Genomic DNA, 18,558 nt, shown 5'->3' with positions numbered 1-18,558 from the left:
ATATCAATTATAAAGGAGATATAAGCTTCACAAATGTATTCTTGAAAATGCATACACTAAATCTATGGTTTATTAAAGAGAGAGGTTTTGGAGCAATAATTACCCATGGCAAAGAAAGGGATTCCCAGTAGAGTGGAGTTGTATTTGCCATCAGTGCTGATGAATATCCCTGTTGCAGTGACAGTGGAAAGGCAGATTGTGATAACTCCTAGCAGTCCTAGGAAGGGTTTGCTGCGGAGGCAGTCCCTCATTGCGCTGGTGAGGGTGGCGGCAATCAGAACCAACACTAGGCTCACCACCACCTCAGTCCTGGCCACAGTATTAGTCTTATAGAAGTCCTTCCACAAACCAGAAGATGTCAGGGTGTACAGCTGCAGATCACTGTGCTCCTGTTGAAATTTGAACATGAGCTGGCAGAATTCAGCTTCCCATTTCTCTGCAACATCTTGTAAGGCAGACCCGTAGCTTTGCAAGTAGTAAGTGATCTGCACTGCACTGGCTGATTTAACCTGGTGTTCTCTACTGTTGGGGATGAAGATCACTCCTCCAAGCTGATGTCCGATAAAAGTCACCCTACCGTCCTTTAATGATAAAATGAATATGTTCATATTAACTTACAGTTCACAAAAAAGTTTGTACAGTTTTCATTAATTTTTTCAGAGCTATATCATGCAGTATTATAATACTAATAAAAACTGATAAGCATTTACAGTTAATAAAAGCAAAATACTGCAGATGCTGGAAATCTGAAATAAAAACAAGAAATGCTAGAAATACTCAGCATGTCTGGCAGCATCTGTGGAGAGAGAAACAGAATTAACATTTCAGGTTAGTGACCCTTCATCAGAATTGACAAATATTATATAAACATTTAAAGTTTTATTGCTGAAATAAAATTAATCATAATAATTCCTGACCCTTAGAAAGATGATCAGTTTTTACTATGGGCTGTAATAGCAGGTCAGTGAACCTAGAATTTATGCATTGTATCGGCATGAATTAGTATAATCTGAGTGAGTGAGGAATTTAGGGAGGAACCCACTTCCTGTGCTCTTCTTCCCCTTTCAGGCCTCATTGATAAATTCTGACAGGAAGAGGAAAGACTCGACCACCATCACAGAATCACAGAATTGTTACAATGCAGAAGGAGGCCATTCGGCCCACAGTGTTCGCACCAGCTCTCTGAAAGAGCAATTCACTCAGTTCTATTGCCCAGCCTTTTCCCCTGTAACCTTGCACATTCTTCCTTTTCATATAACAGTCTAATTCCCTTCTGAATGCTTCAATTGAACCTGCCTCCACCACACTCTCAGGCAGTGCATTCCAGACCTTAACCACTCACTGCGTCAAAAAGTTTTTCCTCCTCTCACTTTTGCTTCTCTTACAAAATACTTTAAATCTGTGCCCGCTCATTCTCGGTCATTTGTGGGAACAGTTTCTCTCTATCTACCCTGTCCAGACCCCTCATGATTTTTAATACCTCTATCAAATCACCTCTCAGCCTTCTCTTCTCCAAGGAAAACAATCCTAACTTCTCCAATCTATCTTCATAACTGAAATTCCTCATCCCTGGAACCATTCTCGTGAATCTTTTCTGTACTCTTTCCAATGCTCTCATGTCTTTCCTAAAGTGGGGCACCCAGAACTGGACGCAATACTCCAGTTGAGGCCGATATAGTGTTTTATACAAGTTCAACATAACTTCCTTGCTCTTGTACTCTATACTCCTAATAATAAAGTCCAGGATACTGTATGCTTTATTAACTGCTCTCTCAACCTGTCCTGCCACCTTCAATGATTTATGCATATATTCACCCAGGTCCTCTGCTCCTACACCCCCTTTAAAATTGTACCCTTTATTTTATATTATCTCTCCATGTTCTTCCTACCAAAATGAATCACTTCACATTTCTCTGCATTGAACTTCATCTGCCACATATCTGCCCATTCTACCAACTTGTCTATGCCCTCTTGGAGTTCTACACTATCCTCCTCACAATTCACAATGCTTCCAAGTTTTGTATCATCTGCAAACTTTGAAATTGTGCCCTGTACACCATGGTCTAGGTCATTCATATATATCAAGAAAAGCAAGGGTCCAACACTGATCCCTGGGGACTTCCACTACAAACCTTCCTCCGTCCATTAACCACTACTCTTTGTTTCCTGTCACTCAGCCAATTCCATAGCCATATTGCTACCGTCCCTTTTATTCCATGAACTATAACCTTGCTTACAAGTCTGTTGTGTGGCGTTGCATCAAATGCCTTTTGAAAGTCCATGTACACCACATCAACAGCATTGTCCTCATCAATACTCTGTTACCTCCTCAAAAAACTCCAGTAAGTTAGTTAAGCATGATTTCCCTTAAGAAATCCATGCTGGCTTTCCTTAATTAACCTGCATTTGTCCAAGTGACTCTAAATTTTGTCCTGAATTATTTTTTCTATACGTTTCCCCACTACCGAAGTTAAACTGACTGGCCTGTAGTTGCTGGGCTTTTCTTTACATCTTTTTTGAACAAGACTGTTGAAATAGAGTTGAATTATGAAAAATGATGATCAGTGCCTCAACGATTTCCACCCTCACCTCCCTCAGTATCCTTGGATGCATCACATCCGGTCCTGGTGCTTTATCCACTTTAAGTACAGACAGCCTATCTAATACATCCTCTTTATCAATTTTAAACCCTTCTGTTGTCTGAATTACCTCCTCTTTCACCATTTTCTGGGTTGCATCTTCTTCCTTGGTAAAGACAGATGCAAAGTATTCATTTAATACCTCAGCTATGCCCTCTGCCTCCATGTGTAAATCCCCTTTCTGGTCCCTAATCGGCCCCATTCGTCCTTTTACCACCCTTTTACTATTTATATGAAGGAATTTTCCTCCACACAAGATCTGGGGGCAGGTTGTTCAACCTTGCCTGTCTAAGATAGAAGTCCAAAGTACGGAAAGTCCTCATCAGGGAACTCCTCTTTGCTGACGATGCTGCTTTAACATCTCACACTGAAGAGTGTCTGCAGAGTCTCATCGACAGGTTTGCGGCTGCCTGCACCGAATGTGGCCTAACCATCAGCCTCAAGAAAACGAACATGATGGGACAGGACGTCAGAAATGCTCCATCCATCAATATTGGCGACCACGCTCTGGAAGTGGTTCAAGAGTTCACCTACCTAGGCTCAACTATCACCAGTAACCTGTCTCTAGATGCAGAAATCAACAAGCGCATTGGAAAGGCTTCCACTGCGATGTCCAGACTGGCCAAGAGAGTGTGGGAAAATGGCGCACTGACACGGAACACAAAAGTCCGAGTGTATCAAGCCTGTGTCCTCAATACCTTGCTCTATGGCAGCGAGGCCTGGGCAACGTATGTTAGCCAAGAGCGACGTCTCAATTCATTCCATCTTCGCTGCCTCCGGAGAATACTTGGCATCAGGTGGCAGGACCGTATCTCCAACACAGAAGTCCTTGAGGCGGCCAACATCCCCAGCTTATGCACACTACTGAGTCAGCACGCTTGAGATGGCTTGGCCATGTGAGCCGCATGGAAGATGGCAGGATCCCCAAAGACACATTGTACAGCGAGCTCGCCACTGGTATCAGACCCACCGGCCGTCCACGTCTCCGCTTTAAAGACGTCTGCAAACGCGACATGAAATCCTGTGACATTGATCACAAGTCGTGGGAGTCAGTTGCCAGCGTTCGCCAGAGCTGGCGGGCAGCCATAAAGGCGGGGCTAAAGTGTGGCGAGGTAGAAGAGACTTAGCAGTTGGCAGGAAAAAAGACAGAAGCGCAAGGGGAGAGCCAACTGTGTAACAGCCCCGACAAACAAATTTTTCTGCAGCACCTGTGGAAGAGCCTGTCACTCTAGAATTGGCCTTTATAGCCACTCCAGGCACTGCTCCACACACCACTGACCACATCCAGGCGCTTACCCATTGTCTCTCGAGATAAGGAGGCCAAAGAAGAATGTCGATAGAAAACTTTGGGATTCCCTTTAATGCGAGCTGCCAGTTTCTTTTCATGCGCTTTCTTTGCTTCTCTTATTTGCTTTTAAACTGCCTCTCTGGACTTTCTATATTCAGTTGTGTTCTCAATAGTATTTTCTACCTGGCATCTGTCATAAGCACACTTTTTCTTCTTTGTCATCCAGGGAGCTCTGGATTTGTTTGCTCTACCTTTTCCCTTCAAGGGAACATACCTTGACTGTGCCCAAACTATCTCTCCTTTGAAGGTAGCTCATTGTACAGCTACTGATTTTCCCGCCAACCTTTGACTCCAATTTATTTTCGCCAGCTCCATTCTTACCCCATTTAAGTTGGCTTTCGCCAGTTAATTATTCTTACTCTGGAATATTCTTTGTCCTTTTCCATAGTCAGCCTAAACCTTATGATACAATCATCACTGTCACGTAAATGCTCTCCTACTTATACTTGATCCACTTGGCCTACCTCATTCCCAAGAACCAGGTCTAGCAGCGTCTCCTTTTTCATTGGACCAGCAACATACTGTTGTAGAAAGTTTTCTTGAACACACTGTAGGAACTCGTGCCCCTCACTGCCCTGTACACTACTACTATCCCAGTCTATGTTTAGATTATCAAAGTCCCCCATTATAAGTACCCTATAATTTTGCACTGCTCTGTAATTTCCTTGCAAATTTGTTCCTCAATGTCCCTCCCACTAGCTGATGGCCTATTGACAAAACCGAGCAATGTAACTGCACCTTTTTTTGTTCTTTAGCTCTCGCCAAATTGATTCTGTCCTCAACCCCCCTGGGACATCCCTTTTCTCCAGCACTGCAGTGCTCTCCTTAATCAATACCACCACCCCTCCCCCTTTTTTTGCTTTCCTATCTTTCCTGAACACCTTGTATCCAGGAATATTTCACACCCAGTCCTGCCCTTCCTTGAGCCAGGTCTCTGCTGTAGCCATTACATCATACTTCCACATGGCCAACTTGCCAAACATACATGCACCTTAATATAAAAGCAAAATACTGCGGATGCTGGAAATCTGAAATAAAAACAGAAATGCTGGAACCACTCAGCAGGTCTGGTAGCATCTGTGGAAAGAGAAGCAGTGTTAACGTTTCGGGTCAGTGACCCTTCTTCGGAACTGACAAATATTAAAAATGTCACAGGTTATAAGCAAGTGAGGTGGGGGTGGGGCAAGAGATAACAAAGGAGAAGGTGTAGATTGGACAAGGCCACATAGCTGACCAAAAGGTCGTGGAGCAAAGGCAAACAATACGTTCATGGTGTGTTGAAAGACAAAGCATTAGTACAGAAAAGGTGATAACGGACTGAATATTGAACAGCAGCAAGTGCAAACATGAAAAAAAAACAGTGGGTAAGCAAACTGAAATGAAATAAATGCAAAAAAAGGTTGTAAAATGTTCAGTCCGGCAGGCTGTCGTGTGCCTAATCGGTAGATGAGATGTTGTTCCTCGAGCTTGCGTTGATATTCACTGGAACACTGCAGCAATCCCAGGACAGAGATGTGAGCATGAGAGCAGGAAGGAGTGTTGAAATGGCAAGCAACCGGAAGCTCAGGGTCCTGCTTGCGGACTGAGCGGGGGTGTTCCGCAAAGCGGTCACCCAGTCTGCGCCTGGTCTCCCCAATGTAGAGCAGCCTACATTGTGAGCAGCGAATACAGTATACAACATTGAAAGAAGTACAAGTAAATTGCTGCTTCACCTGAAAGGAGTGTTTGGGGCCTGGGATAGTGAGGAGAGAGAAGGTAAATGGGCAGGTATTACACCTCCTGCGATTGCAGGGGAAGGTGCCATGGGACGGGGACGAGGTGGTGGGGGTAATGGAGGAGTGGACCAGGGTGTCACGGAGGTAACGATCCCTTCAGAATGCTGACAGGGGAAGGAAGGGAAAGATGCGTTTGGTAGTGGCATCACGCTGGAGGTGGCGGAAATGGCGGAAGATGATCCTTTGGATATGGAGGCTGATGGGGTGGAAAGTGCGGACAAGGGGAACCCTGTCACGGTTCTGGGAGGGAGGGGAAGGGTTGAGGGCAGAGGTACGGGAAATGGGCCGGACATGGTTGAGGGCCCTGTCAACAACAGTGGGGGGGGAATCCTTGGTTGAGGAAAAAGGAGGTCATACCAGAAGCACCGTCATGGAAGGTAGCATCATCAGAGCAGATGCGTCGGAGACGGAGAAACTGGGAGAATGGAATGGAGTCCTTACAGGAGGTAGGGTGTGAAGAAGTGTAGTTGAGGTAGCTGTGGGAGTCGGTGGGCTTATAATGGATATTAGTAGAAATGCACCGTAACCCTGTTTTAGACTTTATTGCTTTCACCCTTACTCTGACCCCACCTAATAACTTACTATTCCCTAGTCTAGTGCTATCTATCTCTCAGTATTCTGTGCACCTTGATACTCCTCTCTGATATTTGCTCCTGGTTCCCACACCCCTGACAAGTTGCCAGTTTTGCTTCCCTCCAATCTGAACTCCCTTTCAAGTTCCCTTCCCTTTGCAAACCTACCCAACAGAACTAGCAAATCCTCCTGCGAGGATATTATCCCAGTCCTGCTAAGAAGCAACTTGTCCATCTTGTACAGGTCCCATCTCCCCCAGAACTGGTCCCAGTGTCTCAGAAATCTGATACCCTCCCGCCTACACCAGTTCTCCAGTCACATATTCAATTGTTCAATTCTCCTATTCCTATGGGCGGCACAGTGGCGCAGTGGTTAGCACTGCAGCCTCACAGCTCCAGTGACCCGGGTTCAATTCTAGGTACTGCCTGTGTGGAGTTTGCAAGTTCTCCCTGTGTCTGCGTGGGTTTCCTCCGGGTGCTCCGGTTTCCTCCCACATGCCAAAGACTTGCAGGTTGATAGGTTAATTGGCCATTATAAATTGCCCCTAGTATAGGTAGGTGGTAGGGAAATATAGGGACAGGTGGGGATGTGGTAGGGATATGGGATTAGTGTAAGATTAGTATAAGTGGGTGGTTGATGGTCGGCACAGACTCGGTGGGCCAAAGGGCCTGTTTCAGTGCTGTATCTCTAAACTAAAGAAACTATGCTCACTTGCACGTGGGACTGGGAGTAATCCTGAGATTACTGCTTTTGAGGTCCTGCTTTTTAATCTCCTTCCTAGCTCCCTAAAGTCTGCTTTCAGGACCTCATCCTCCGACCTACCTATGTCATTGGTGCCAACATGGACCATGATCTCTGGTTGTTCACCATCCCCCAGAAGAATATCCTGTTGCCGCTCCGTGACATCCTTTACCTTGGCACCAGGGAGGCAACACACCATCCTGGAGTCACGTTTACTGCCGAGGAAACGCCTGTCTGTTCCCCTAACTAACGAATCCCCTATCACTACTGCTCTTCAACTCTTCTTGCTCCCCTCCTGTGCTGCTCAGCCACCTGTGGTGGCACAAACTTGGCTCTGACTGCACTCCTCTGAGGAACCATCACCCTCACCTGTATCCAAAATGGAAAACCTATTAGCGAGTGAGATCATCTCAGGGGACTCCTGCACTACCTGCCTGATTCTCTTAGACTGCCTGACAGTTACCCATTCCGTATCTGCCTGCATACTCCTAAACTGTGGTGCGACCACCTCCATAAACATGCTATCCATGTAGCCCTCTGCCTCATGGATGCACCACAATGACTCCAGCCACCGCTCGAGTTCCGAAACCCAAAGCTTAAGCTTGTGCAGCCAGTGACACTTCCTGCAGATGCATCTGTCTAGGTCACATGGTGTGCCCATGACTTCCCACATGCCACAGACTGTACAGGCCGAGCTGCCCTGCCAAACCTTAACTTTACAGACTATTTATTATAAGTAGAATAGCATACCAAGTACTCACCGACCAGGTGCTTCCACGGCACCGAAGCAAGAACCAAATACTGGAGGGTTAAAAAAAGTAGAAAAAAAGGTGCACCTCCTCCCCCACTGCACAGAACTCCCCACTCACCAAATTCGTATCTCCACACTCAGCTTGCAATCTGCACACCATTTGCAGGCTGCACCCAGACCTCTGAATTTATATTTTTTGAAGCTGAAACTGCAGCAACCAGATTGGACTGGTTACCTACTTAACTAATCAGCTACTCTGCAGTACAGCATATTAATCCCTGCCTAAGACTGGAAGAAACTTACTTTACTTTATTTAGAGGGTAAATCCGGTTAAATGATAACTGGAGACCAGATTTTAAGAAAGATACTGACAATAAAAATCCCGACTCACTAAACTCATATCTCCACACTCTGCTTGCAATCTGCACTCCGTTTTCATGAAGCTACTTTGACTGGTGTGATGTCAAGCTGCCCCATAAATCTCAGCAGTTCTGCCCCTGTACGGCCAACAGTAACATGCCTGCATGAACCAGGCGTACAAGGACTATTAGTGAGCCCTGCGGAGACATGTTCTAATTGAAATCCATCTTAGGCAGATTAAATGACATTGGGGAATTGGTAGGCGACTAAAGGGGACTTAAGAAGGTAACTCAGACTGATGAACTTAAACTGCTCCCCCCACCCCCCCATCATAGAGTGACAAGGTGTCACACTGACATTCCTCATGATCCCACGGGGCAGACTTTCTGGTAGTGTGCGAATGGCATGGGCATCTGTTTCCATTATGTAAATGGTCTTGACCCGGGAATTTAATTCAAGAGAAAGGCAGATGGGCATATAGAATTCCGAAAGTAGCAAAGCTGGACCTCCAGAGTCTTTCACCTTATGCGCAGAGAAAAAACTTTATATGCAGCGAGTGGATAGGATCTGGAATGCTCTGCCTGAGAGTGTGGTGGAGGCAGATTCAGTTGTGGATTTCAAAAAGGAATTGGTCATGCACCTGAAAAGACAAAAAAGTGAAGGGCTATGGGGAAAGGACAGAGAGAGTGGGACTAGCTGAATTGCTCTTGCAGAGAGCCAGCACAGATATAACAGGCCAAATGGCCTCGTTCAGTACTATAACCATACTATGATTCCATAATTCTATGAGAAAAAATATATAGGTGTCATATTTGGCCCCAAGATAAGTTTCTGCCCTCATATCCATGCCATCAATAAGACCGCCATTTTCCATCACTGTAACATCGTCCGGCTCTGCTCTGCCTCAGCTTATCTGCTACTGTAACCCTCATTCATGCCTTTGTTCCCTCTAGACTTGACTATTCGAACATACTCTTGCATGGCCTCACAGGTTCTACCCTCCTTAAACTTGCGATCATCCAATCTCTGCTGTCCATGTCCTTACTCATAGCAAGTCCCATTCACCTCTCACCTCTGTGCTTGCTGACCTACATTGGTTCCCAGTTAAGCAATGCTTCAATTTTAAAGTTCTCATCCTTGTTTTCAAATCTCTCCATGGCTTCACCCCTCCCTATCTCTACAATCTCCTCCAGCCTCACAAGCCTCCAAGATATCTGCACTTCTCTAATTCTGGCCTCTTGAGCATCCCTGCTGTAAATCACTCCACCACTGGCGGCTCTGCCTGCAGTTGCCTGGGCCTTGATCTCAGGAATTTCCTCCCTCAACGTCTCTGCTTCTCTACCTCTGTTTCCTCCTTTAAGATGCTCCTTAAAATCTACCTCTTTGACCTAGCTTTTGCTATCTGTCCTAACTGCTCCTGTTGTGGCTTGGTTTCAAATTTTGTTTTGTAATTCTCCTGTGAAGTGCGTTGGGACACTTTATTACATTATTACATTACTTTATTACAATCCGAGTTGTTGTTCTATATGCACTTTTAATACATACTTTTGTTTTCTGAATTCCTTCTTACAAGCATAGAAAGTATTGTTGGTATTAGAGGTCTTTCCTCTCTCCACTATTAAACTGTAGGTGTTAAACAATTCCATTTAAGTGTGGTAATGCCACCATTAAAATAACAAGTAAATAAATATAATGCAAACAAATCAATCATTTGTCTGCATATTTCACTATCAGTAATTTCTTGTAGTGTTTTAGTGAAAGCAATATGCTGTATATGTTGGAAATATATGTAATTTGACCTGAAATTCAGTATGATCATTTTTGACTGCCACAAATATAAACCACAGATGTAACAAATATTACTAATAAAATTGTAGATGCCCAGGGAGTTGCAGTTAATATGTAGTTGTGCTAATACAGCACATTTTGAAGGTTAACAAGGGTGTCCTCAGTTATAGATTTTAAAAATAATTAGGTTAATAAAAGTGCTGCAGCATACAAGCACAGAATTAACTTAAATATTGCAGTGACCTTCTCAAGGGATTTTTTCACAATCTCACCCCAAACTGTTTTATAGAGGATGTTGTCAGATTTACCAATCGGTCAGTCATTCATTATACTGCTCAGAAAAATTAACATTGCCAGAGAAATGAGTGGAAAGATGTTGTCTGTTAATTCTTAAGGAGCATGAGCTCAGAGCTTAATGCTGACACTGACTAGCATTAGTTAGCAATCTCACTAGAAGACAGCACAGAATTGCAGTTGTGAGAAATGAAACAATGTCACACTGGAGCATGAGGCAATGCTTTCCAAAGGATGGAATTGAGATACAATTATATGTGTCAACATGGAGCAATTTGGCAGTCAATGTTTCAACCCATACATCAGTTTGTTTGCATTGTAGAAGAAAATTCAACTTTCTGACTAGGCCTAGTTATTATCAATAAATCAGATTAGTTGAAGGACACGATGAAGGCTATTAGAATGCAATCAATCAGATGTAGCAGTGAAAAAATGTTTTTGACTAAGATAGCACTTTTTATTTGTCATGGTACATAAGGGGTTAAAAAGCAGCTTTACTCAAAGAAATAACATTTCAGTTTAAATTGATGCAACAATTCCAGATTTTAGTCAATGTAGTTGCAATTAATGTCCATGGGAGGACTCAAGATATTAAGTTCAAATACAAATCTCTTGAAGGATTGTTCAAACATGTGTCTGATATGTGATTGATTGACAAAGAATATAAATTAAAGAGATTGTCAACAACCTTCAAACTAGATGGTGAAAAAAGAAAGGGAAGGAACTGTTAGATAAGAACTGCTTATATCATGGTTTAGCACATTAGTTTTGAACTATTTATTATTTTCTACTATTGAAGAAACTTAATAACTACTCTCAAAATACAGGTTGTGCTACTGTTCATTTGTTCTTTTACTTTTTGATTCATTTCTTGGCAGTTAACATCGAAGAAGAAGTCAGTATAGAATATTCTCCTGCTTTCCAAAGTCAAAGAGCAACATGTGATAAAACCAAACACTAAAATAAATGCTTGCAGGTTCTCAGTTGATCATAGTATGTGGGCAAGTGAAAGCATTCCCTGAAACATAGAGAGGTAGGGGTCACCTACACGAGAAGCCTGATACACAGTAGTCAAAAACAAATAAATTCTACAGTAAATAAAAAAGGAAAACCAAGGTAAGAATTAGTTTCACCAAATTCTTGGCTGTATATAAACTCAAGATTAAGGTTTAACAAATTAAATATATAAAAAGTAAACTACTAAAATCCTATTTTTAAAATGTTTCATTTTCTTGGCCTACTTCTTGTCTAAGGTGCAACTTATTTCAGAGATGGGGGTGCTCCCTGCCGTGAATGCACTAACTAGATTTATTTGAACATTCTCGTCACTGTACCTCTGGAGTTGCCAAGGTTGGAAATACAATAGGGAGTAGGTCTGGGGGTAATGAGTTTACTGCGATTTTTAAAACTACACTGATATTTCCATATTTCAAATTTCCGTTACAATGGTATGATATGTAATCCAAACCTTTGACCTACTTGTGGTTGGCATCTGGTTATAATTTCTAACATTAAAAGCTGTTCTCACTTTGTTTACATGCTTGTGGTGGAGCTTAATTTGTTGTTGTGCAATACTGGAGAGTCCATATTACAGTGGTCAACATCCACTGGGAAATGTAATTAATGATCAATAACAGCATGGCAACTTGCAAACTTCAGATTGGATGCCGTCAGATCCATCTGAGCAAATTCATGGAATCATGCGCTTGTCAACTTTAGTTTGTTTTTAATGATTACATTATAGTTACTTTTAATGCAAAAATATAACTTTTCTGACAATTGTGAAAGCATTATAGGTTAGAAGTTACTGTTAGCAATTATAGTTGTTAGAAATTAAACAAATGCCTAGTGTAATTATCTTGGAATATGTAGAGGATTAGGTTAGTGCTGCAAGTTTTGTTTCTCTGGAAATAAACGAGTGGAATGAGTGAAATAAAAACAGAAAGTGCTGGAAAAACTCGGCAGGTCTGTCAGCATCTGTGGAGAGAGAAGCAGAGTTAACGTTTCAGGTCAGTGACCCTTCTTCAGAACCTGAGACATTAACTCTGCTTCTCTCTCCACAGATGCTGCCAGACCTGCTGAGTTTTTCCAGTACTTTCTGTTTTTATTTCAGATTTCCAGCATCTTGCTTTTATTTTAGTGGAATGAGTGTCCTTGGGTAATGATAAATGTAGCTATCCTGAAAAGGAGCCACGGTCAGATAAGACCTCTGCAAAAGTGGAAGAGCAACTGGGTAGATACTGAAAACAAATAACCATACTTCAAATAAAAACAAGAAATGCTGGAAACACTCAGCAGATCTGGCAGCATCTGTGGAGAGAGAAGCAGAGTTAACGTTTCAGATCAGTGACCCTTCTTTAGAACTGGCAAATATTAGAAATGTAAAAAGTTATAAGCAAGTAAATTGGGAGTGCGGCAAGAGATAACAAAGGAGAAGGTGTAGATAGGACAAGGTCACAGAATAGCTGACCAGAAGGTCATGGAGCAAAGATATGTTAATGGTGTGTTGAAAGACAAGGCATTAGTACAGAAAGGGTGCTAATGGACTGAAAATTAAACAGCCGCAAGTACAAACATGAAAAAAAAGGTAAGCAAACTGAACAAACTGAACTGAAATAAAATAAAACACACAAAAAAATTTAAAAAGGGGAAAAAGAAAAAATAACTAAAAATAAAAGTAAAATGGGGTGCCCTTCATGCTCTGAAATTATTGAACTCAATGTTCAGTCCAGCAGGCTGTAGTGTGCCTAATCGGTAAATGAGATGCTGTTCCTCGAGCTTGCGTTGATGTTCACTGGAACACTGCAGCAATCCCAGGACAGAGATGTGAGCATGAGAGCAGGGGGGAGTGTTGAAATGGGAAGCAACCGGAAGCTCGGGTTCCTGCTTTTGGACTGAGTGGAGGTGTTCTGCAAAGCAGTCACCCAGTCTGCGCCTGGTCTCCCCAATGTAGAAGAGACCACATTGTGAGCAGCGAATACAGTACACTACATCGAATGAAGTACAAGTAAATCGCTGCTTCACCTGAAAGGAGTGTTTGGGGCCTGGGATAGTGAGGAGAGAGGAGGTAAATGGGCAGGTATTACACCTCCTGCGATTGCAGGGGAAGGTGCCGTGGGAAGGGCATGAGGTGGTGGGGGTAATGGAGGAGTGGACCACGGTGTCAGGGAGGGAATGATCCCTTCGGAATGCTGACAGGGGAAGGGAGGGGAAGATGCGTGTGATAGTGGCATCACGCTGGAGGTGGTGGAAATGGCAGAGGATGATCCTTTGGATATGGAGGCTGATGGGGTGGAAAGTGAGGACAAGTGGAGCCCTGTCACGGTTCTGGGAGGAAGGGGAAGGGCTGAGGGTAGAGGTGCGGGAAATGGGTTGTACACGGTTGAGGGCCCTGTCAACCACATTGCGGGGGGGGAATCCTCGGTTGAGGAAAAAGGAAGACATATCAGAAGCGCTGTCATGGAAGGTAGCATCATCAGAGCAGATGCGTCGGAGACGGAGAAACTGGGAGAATGGAATGGAGTCCTAACAGGAGGCAGGGTGTGAAGAAGTGTAGTCGAGGTAGCTATGGGAGTCGGTGGGTTTATAATGGATATTAGTAGACAGCCTATCCCCAGAGATGGAGACAGAGAAGTCGAGGAAGGGAACGGAAGTGTCAGAGATGGACCATGTAAAGGTGAGGAAAGGGTGGAAATTAGAAGCAAAGTTGATAACGTTTTCCAGTTCGGGGTGGGAGCAGGAAACGGCACCGATACAGTCACCATACTTCAAAGCTGTGTTAGGCTTTTCATTTAACCTTGCCTAATTAAGATGTTTGCTGAAATGTGCAAATTAACTAGTGCGTGGAGGTAGAATAGAATTTACTTTTGTGAATCACCCTATGGTTCAATAGTCAATAAGAAATTAGAATGGTTAGACTGGATAGCCCATATGAACAGCTTATCAACAGATATTATGAACAGCTCTGAGCATAAAGAAACAATAATAGGCAAATATGAATAATGAGGCCCCCGAAAGTAAGCTTGAAGTCCAAGGATGGTATTCAAAGGAGCTGTGAAATTGATCAATGGAAACAATGCTGGAAGAGATAAGGAAAGCAGTCCTGAAAATGGCATAAGGGCATGGGCTATAGAGGCTCATGAAAGATGGGAGACAACATAAGGGTTGGCTTTTACTTCATGGTTTATACAAAGAACACAACATACCATTGAGCACCTTGTATTAAAGGAGAGCTTTTAAAGGACAATTATGCCCAATCAATGTAACACTCAGGTCCACCCCGATAAAGGGTAAATTGTTGAAGGCAGCTATTTCCATAGGCAGTGAAAAGGAGGGCTGTCAATAGTGGATCCATGCTGACTTCGCTCTAACACTCTTGGGAGTTCGCAAGACTTTGAGAAGAAGCAAGGCAGTAAGGAGAAAGCAGAGAAAAAGAGCTGTATGTACATGCTAGTCACACTTCAAATCTGGACCAGTACTTGCTACTTGTTATGGTTGTACATTTTTTCTGTGTAACTGGGGTGTTATAGCCATCTTAAACTCTGATTAAATTCAACATACCCACCATTTTAGTTGCAGTCGATCCTGATTGTTTGATTTAAATAACTGGCAACGAGAGGTCACAGTCTAGATTTAGTTTTAGGAAATGAAGATGGGCAGGTGGAAGGAGTGGCAGTGGGAGAGCATTTTGGTAGTAGTGATTATAATTCAATGAGTTTTAACATAATTATGGAAAAGGACAAGGATAGAACAGGAGTTAGAGTTCTCAATTGGAGCAAGGCCAATTTTACTAAGCTGAAGAGTGATTTAGTGAAAGTGGACTGGAAACAGCTACTTGAAGATAAATCAGTGTCAGAGCAGTTGGAGGTATTCAAAGGGGAGATTCAAGGGGTTCAAAGTAAACATGTTCTCACAAAGAAAAAGGGTGGGACAGCCAAATCTAGAGCCCCATGGATGACAAGGAGCTTACAGGATAAGATAAGATAAGGCAGAAAAGAAAAGCTTATGTCTGACACAGAGAACTCAATACCACATAAAGCCGAGAGCAGTATAAAGAGTGGAGGGATGAAATCAAAAAGAAATTAGGAAAGCTAAGAGAGGGCATGAAAGAATATTGGCAAGTAAAATCAAGGTGAACTCAAAGATGTTTTATCAATACATTAAGAGTAAAAGGATAAATAAGGAAAGAGAAGGGCCCATAAAAGACCAAAAAGGTAACCTATGTATAGGGGCGGTTGGTATTAATAAATACTTTGCATCTGTCTTCACAAAAGGGGAATGATGCAGATATTGTAGTTAAGGAAGAGGGGTGTGAAGTATTGGATGTGATAAACAGAGGGAGAGAGGAATAACAATGGGATTAGCATCCTTTGAAAGTTGATAAATCACCAGGCCAGATGAAATATACACCAGGCTGTTAAAATAAGCAAGAGAGGAAATAGCAGAAGGTCTGACCATAATTTTCCAGTCCTCACTGAATACAGGTGTGGTGCCGGAGGATTGGAGAACTGCTAACGTTGTACCTCTGTTTAAAAAGGGAGCGAGGAATAGACCGAATAATTACAGGCCAGTCAGTCTAATCTCAGTAGTGGGCAAATATTGGAATCAATTCTGAGAGACAGGATAAACTGTCACTTAGAAAGGAACAAAATAATCAAGGATAGTCAGCATGGATTTGTTAAGGAAAGATCTTGTCTGATAGGCTTGATTGAATTTTTTGAAGTAACAAGGAAGATAGATGAGGATAGTGCAGTTGATGTGGTCTACATGGATTTTAGCAAGGCCTTTGACAAGATCCCACATGGCAGACTGGTTAAAATATAAAATCCCAATGTAGCAAGGTGGATACAAAATTGGCTCAGTGGCAGGAAACAAAGGGTAATTGTTGACTGGTGTTTTTGTGACTGGAAGGCTGTTTCCAGTGGCGTTCTGCAGGGCTCAGTACTGGGTCTCCTGCTTTTTGTGGTATATATATTACCGACTTGGACATAAATGTAGGGGGCATGATCAAGAAGTTTGCAGATGACACAAAGATTGCCCGTGTGTTAGATAGCGAGGAGGGTAACTGTAGGCTGTAAGAAGATATTGATGGTCTGGTCAGGTAGGCAGAAAAGTGGCAAATGGAATTCAACCTGGAGAAGTGTGTGAGATGATGCATTTGGGGAGGTCAAACAAGGCAAAGGAATACATGATTAATGGGAAAATACTGAAGTGTAGAGGAAGTGCGAGATCTTGGAGTGAATGTCCACAGATCCCTGAAGGTAGCAGGACAGATCGATAAGGTGGTTAAGAAGGCATATGAAATCCTTTCCTTTATTAGCCGAGGTATAGAATATAAGAGCAGGGAGGTTATGCTGGAACTGTATAACTCATTGGTTAGGCCATTGGTCACCTCATTACAGAAAGGATGTAATTGCCCTGGAGAGGATACAGAGGAGATATACAAGGATGTTGCCAGGACTGGAAAAATGCAGCTATGAGGAAAGATTGGAAAGCCTGGGGTTGTTCTCCTTGGAACAGAGAAGGCTGAGGGGAGATCTGATTGAAATGTGCAAAATTTTGAGGGGCCTGGATATAGTGGAGATGAAGGGCCTATTTACTTTTGCAGAGAGGTCAGTGACTAGGGGGTGTAGATTTAAAATAATTGGTAGAAAGATTAGGCGGCACAGTGGCTAGCACCGCAGCCTCATAGCTCCAGTGACCCGGGTTCAATTCTGGGTACTGCCTGTGTGGAGTTTGCAAGTTCTCCCTGTGTCTGCATGGGTTTCCTCCAGGTGCTCCAGTTTCCTCCCACAGCCAAAAGACTTGCAGGTTGATAGGTAAATTGCCCATTATAAATTGCCCCTAGTATAGGTAGGGGAATATAGGGACAGGTGAGGAGGTGGTAGGAATATGGGATTAGTGTAGGATTAGTATAAATGGGTGGTTAATGGTCAGCACAGACTCGGTGGGCCGAAGGGCCTGTTTCAGTGCTGTATTTCTAAATCAAATCAAATTAGAGGGGAGATGAGGAAATATTTTTTCACCCAGAGGGTGGTGGGGGTCTGGAACTCACTGCCTGATAGGGTAGTTGAGGCAGAAACCTTCAACTCATTCAAAAGGAATCTGGACATGCACCTCAAGTGCTGTAATCTGCAGGGCTACTGACCAAATGCTGGAAGGTGGGATTAGAATGGGTGGATTGTTTTTCGACCAGCACAGAAATGATGGGCCAAGTGGCCTCTCTCGGTGCTGGAAATTTTCTATGATAATAATGGTGCTTACATTGAAATATCAACAAATTGGCAAGCTTAAGTTGCAATATAGTGGTTAACATTTAACACATTTATATTATATTCCCCTGCCCATTATTTTAATAGAGGCATTGTTGTGTTTCAGGATTTTTAACTATTTAGCTAGGAGAGATTTTTGGTTTAAGCTACAGTATGGTTTTGATATTAAGTTAAATTTAATATTCCAATGATTAATTCCCAAATGTCCAACACTAGGGAACACCTGCTCATCTCAAGAAAGGATATTGCAATGTCATATCTGTCAGCCTTGGCTCAGTGTCGTACTCTTTCCTCTCAGTCAGAAGGTTTAAGCCCCACTCTAAAGATGTGAGCATATAATCTAGGATAATGATTCCATGCAGAACAGAGTGAGTGTTGCACGATTGAGGTGCCATCTTTCAGATAAGGTGTTAACCCAGGGCTCTGCTTTCCCTCTACATGAATGTAAACGATCCCATGGTACTATTTATAGAAGAGGAACAGACTTCTCCCAATGTCCTGGACAACTTTAATCCATAGAATTATTGAATCATAGAATGATACTGCACAGAAATAGCCCAGATGGCTCATCCTGGCTGTGCTGGTTCTTTGGTAGAGCTATCCAACTAATCACACTCTCCTGCTGTTTCTTCACAGCCCTGTAATTTTTTGCCCTGCAACTATTTGTCCAATTCCCTTTTAAATGTTACTATTGAATCTGTATCCAACACCCTTTCATGCTGTGCATTCCAGATCATCATAACTCACTGTACAAAAATGTTTCATCAGTTTCGCTCTTGTTCTTTTGCCAATCGCTTTAAATTTGTGTCCTCTGGTTTTTGACCCTACCGCAACTGGAAAAAGTTTCTCTTCATTTACTCTACCAAAACCGTTCATGATTTTGAACACCTCTATCAAATCACCTCTTAACCTTCTCTGCTCTAAGGAGAATGACCCATCTTCTCCAGTCTCGCCACATAACTGAAGACCCTCATCCTTAGTACCATTCCAGTAAATCTCCTCAGTACCCTCTCCAAGG

The 18,558-nt window shown here is 42.9% G+C and overlaps 1 protein-coding gene across 1 annotated transcript in view; it reads right to left on the bottom strand.

Moving 5' to 3' along the window:
• The window catches only part of ptchd4 (patched domain containing 4), a 105,329-nt gene that overhangs the window by 78,790 nt on the left and 7,981 nt on the right, over window positions 1–18,558 (bottom strand). Inside the window, exon 2 of the mRNA XM_068018016.1 lies at window positions 104–581. Within this exon, the coding sequence (XP_067874117.1) occupies window positions 104–581 (478 nt within the window). The remainder of the gene's footprint in view (window positions 1–103; window positions 582–18,558) is intronic.

The sequence above is a fragment of the Heterodontus francisci genome, chromosome 3 (genome assembly GCF_036365525.1).
Source record: "Heterodontus francisci isolate sHetFra1 chromosome 3, sHetFra1.hap1, whole genome shotgun sequence".
NCBI classification, from domain to species: Eukaryota; Metazoa; Chordata; class Chondrichthyes; order Heterodontiformes; family Heterodontidae; genus Heterodontus; species Heterodontus francisci.
This window is presented reverse-complemented; position numbering and strand designations above follow the sequence as displayed.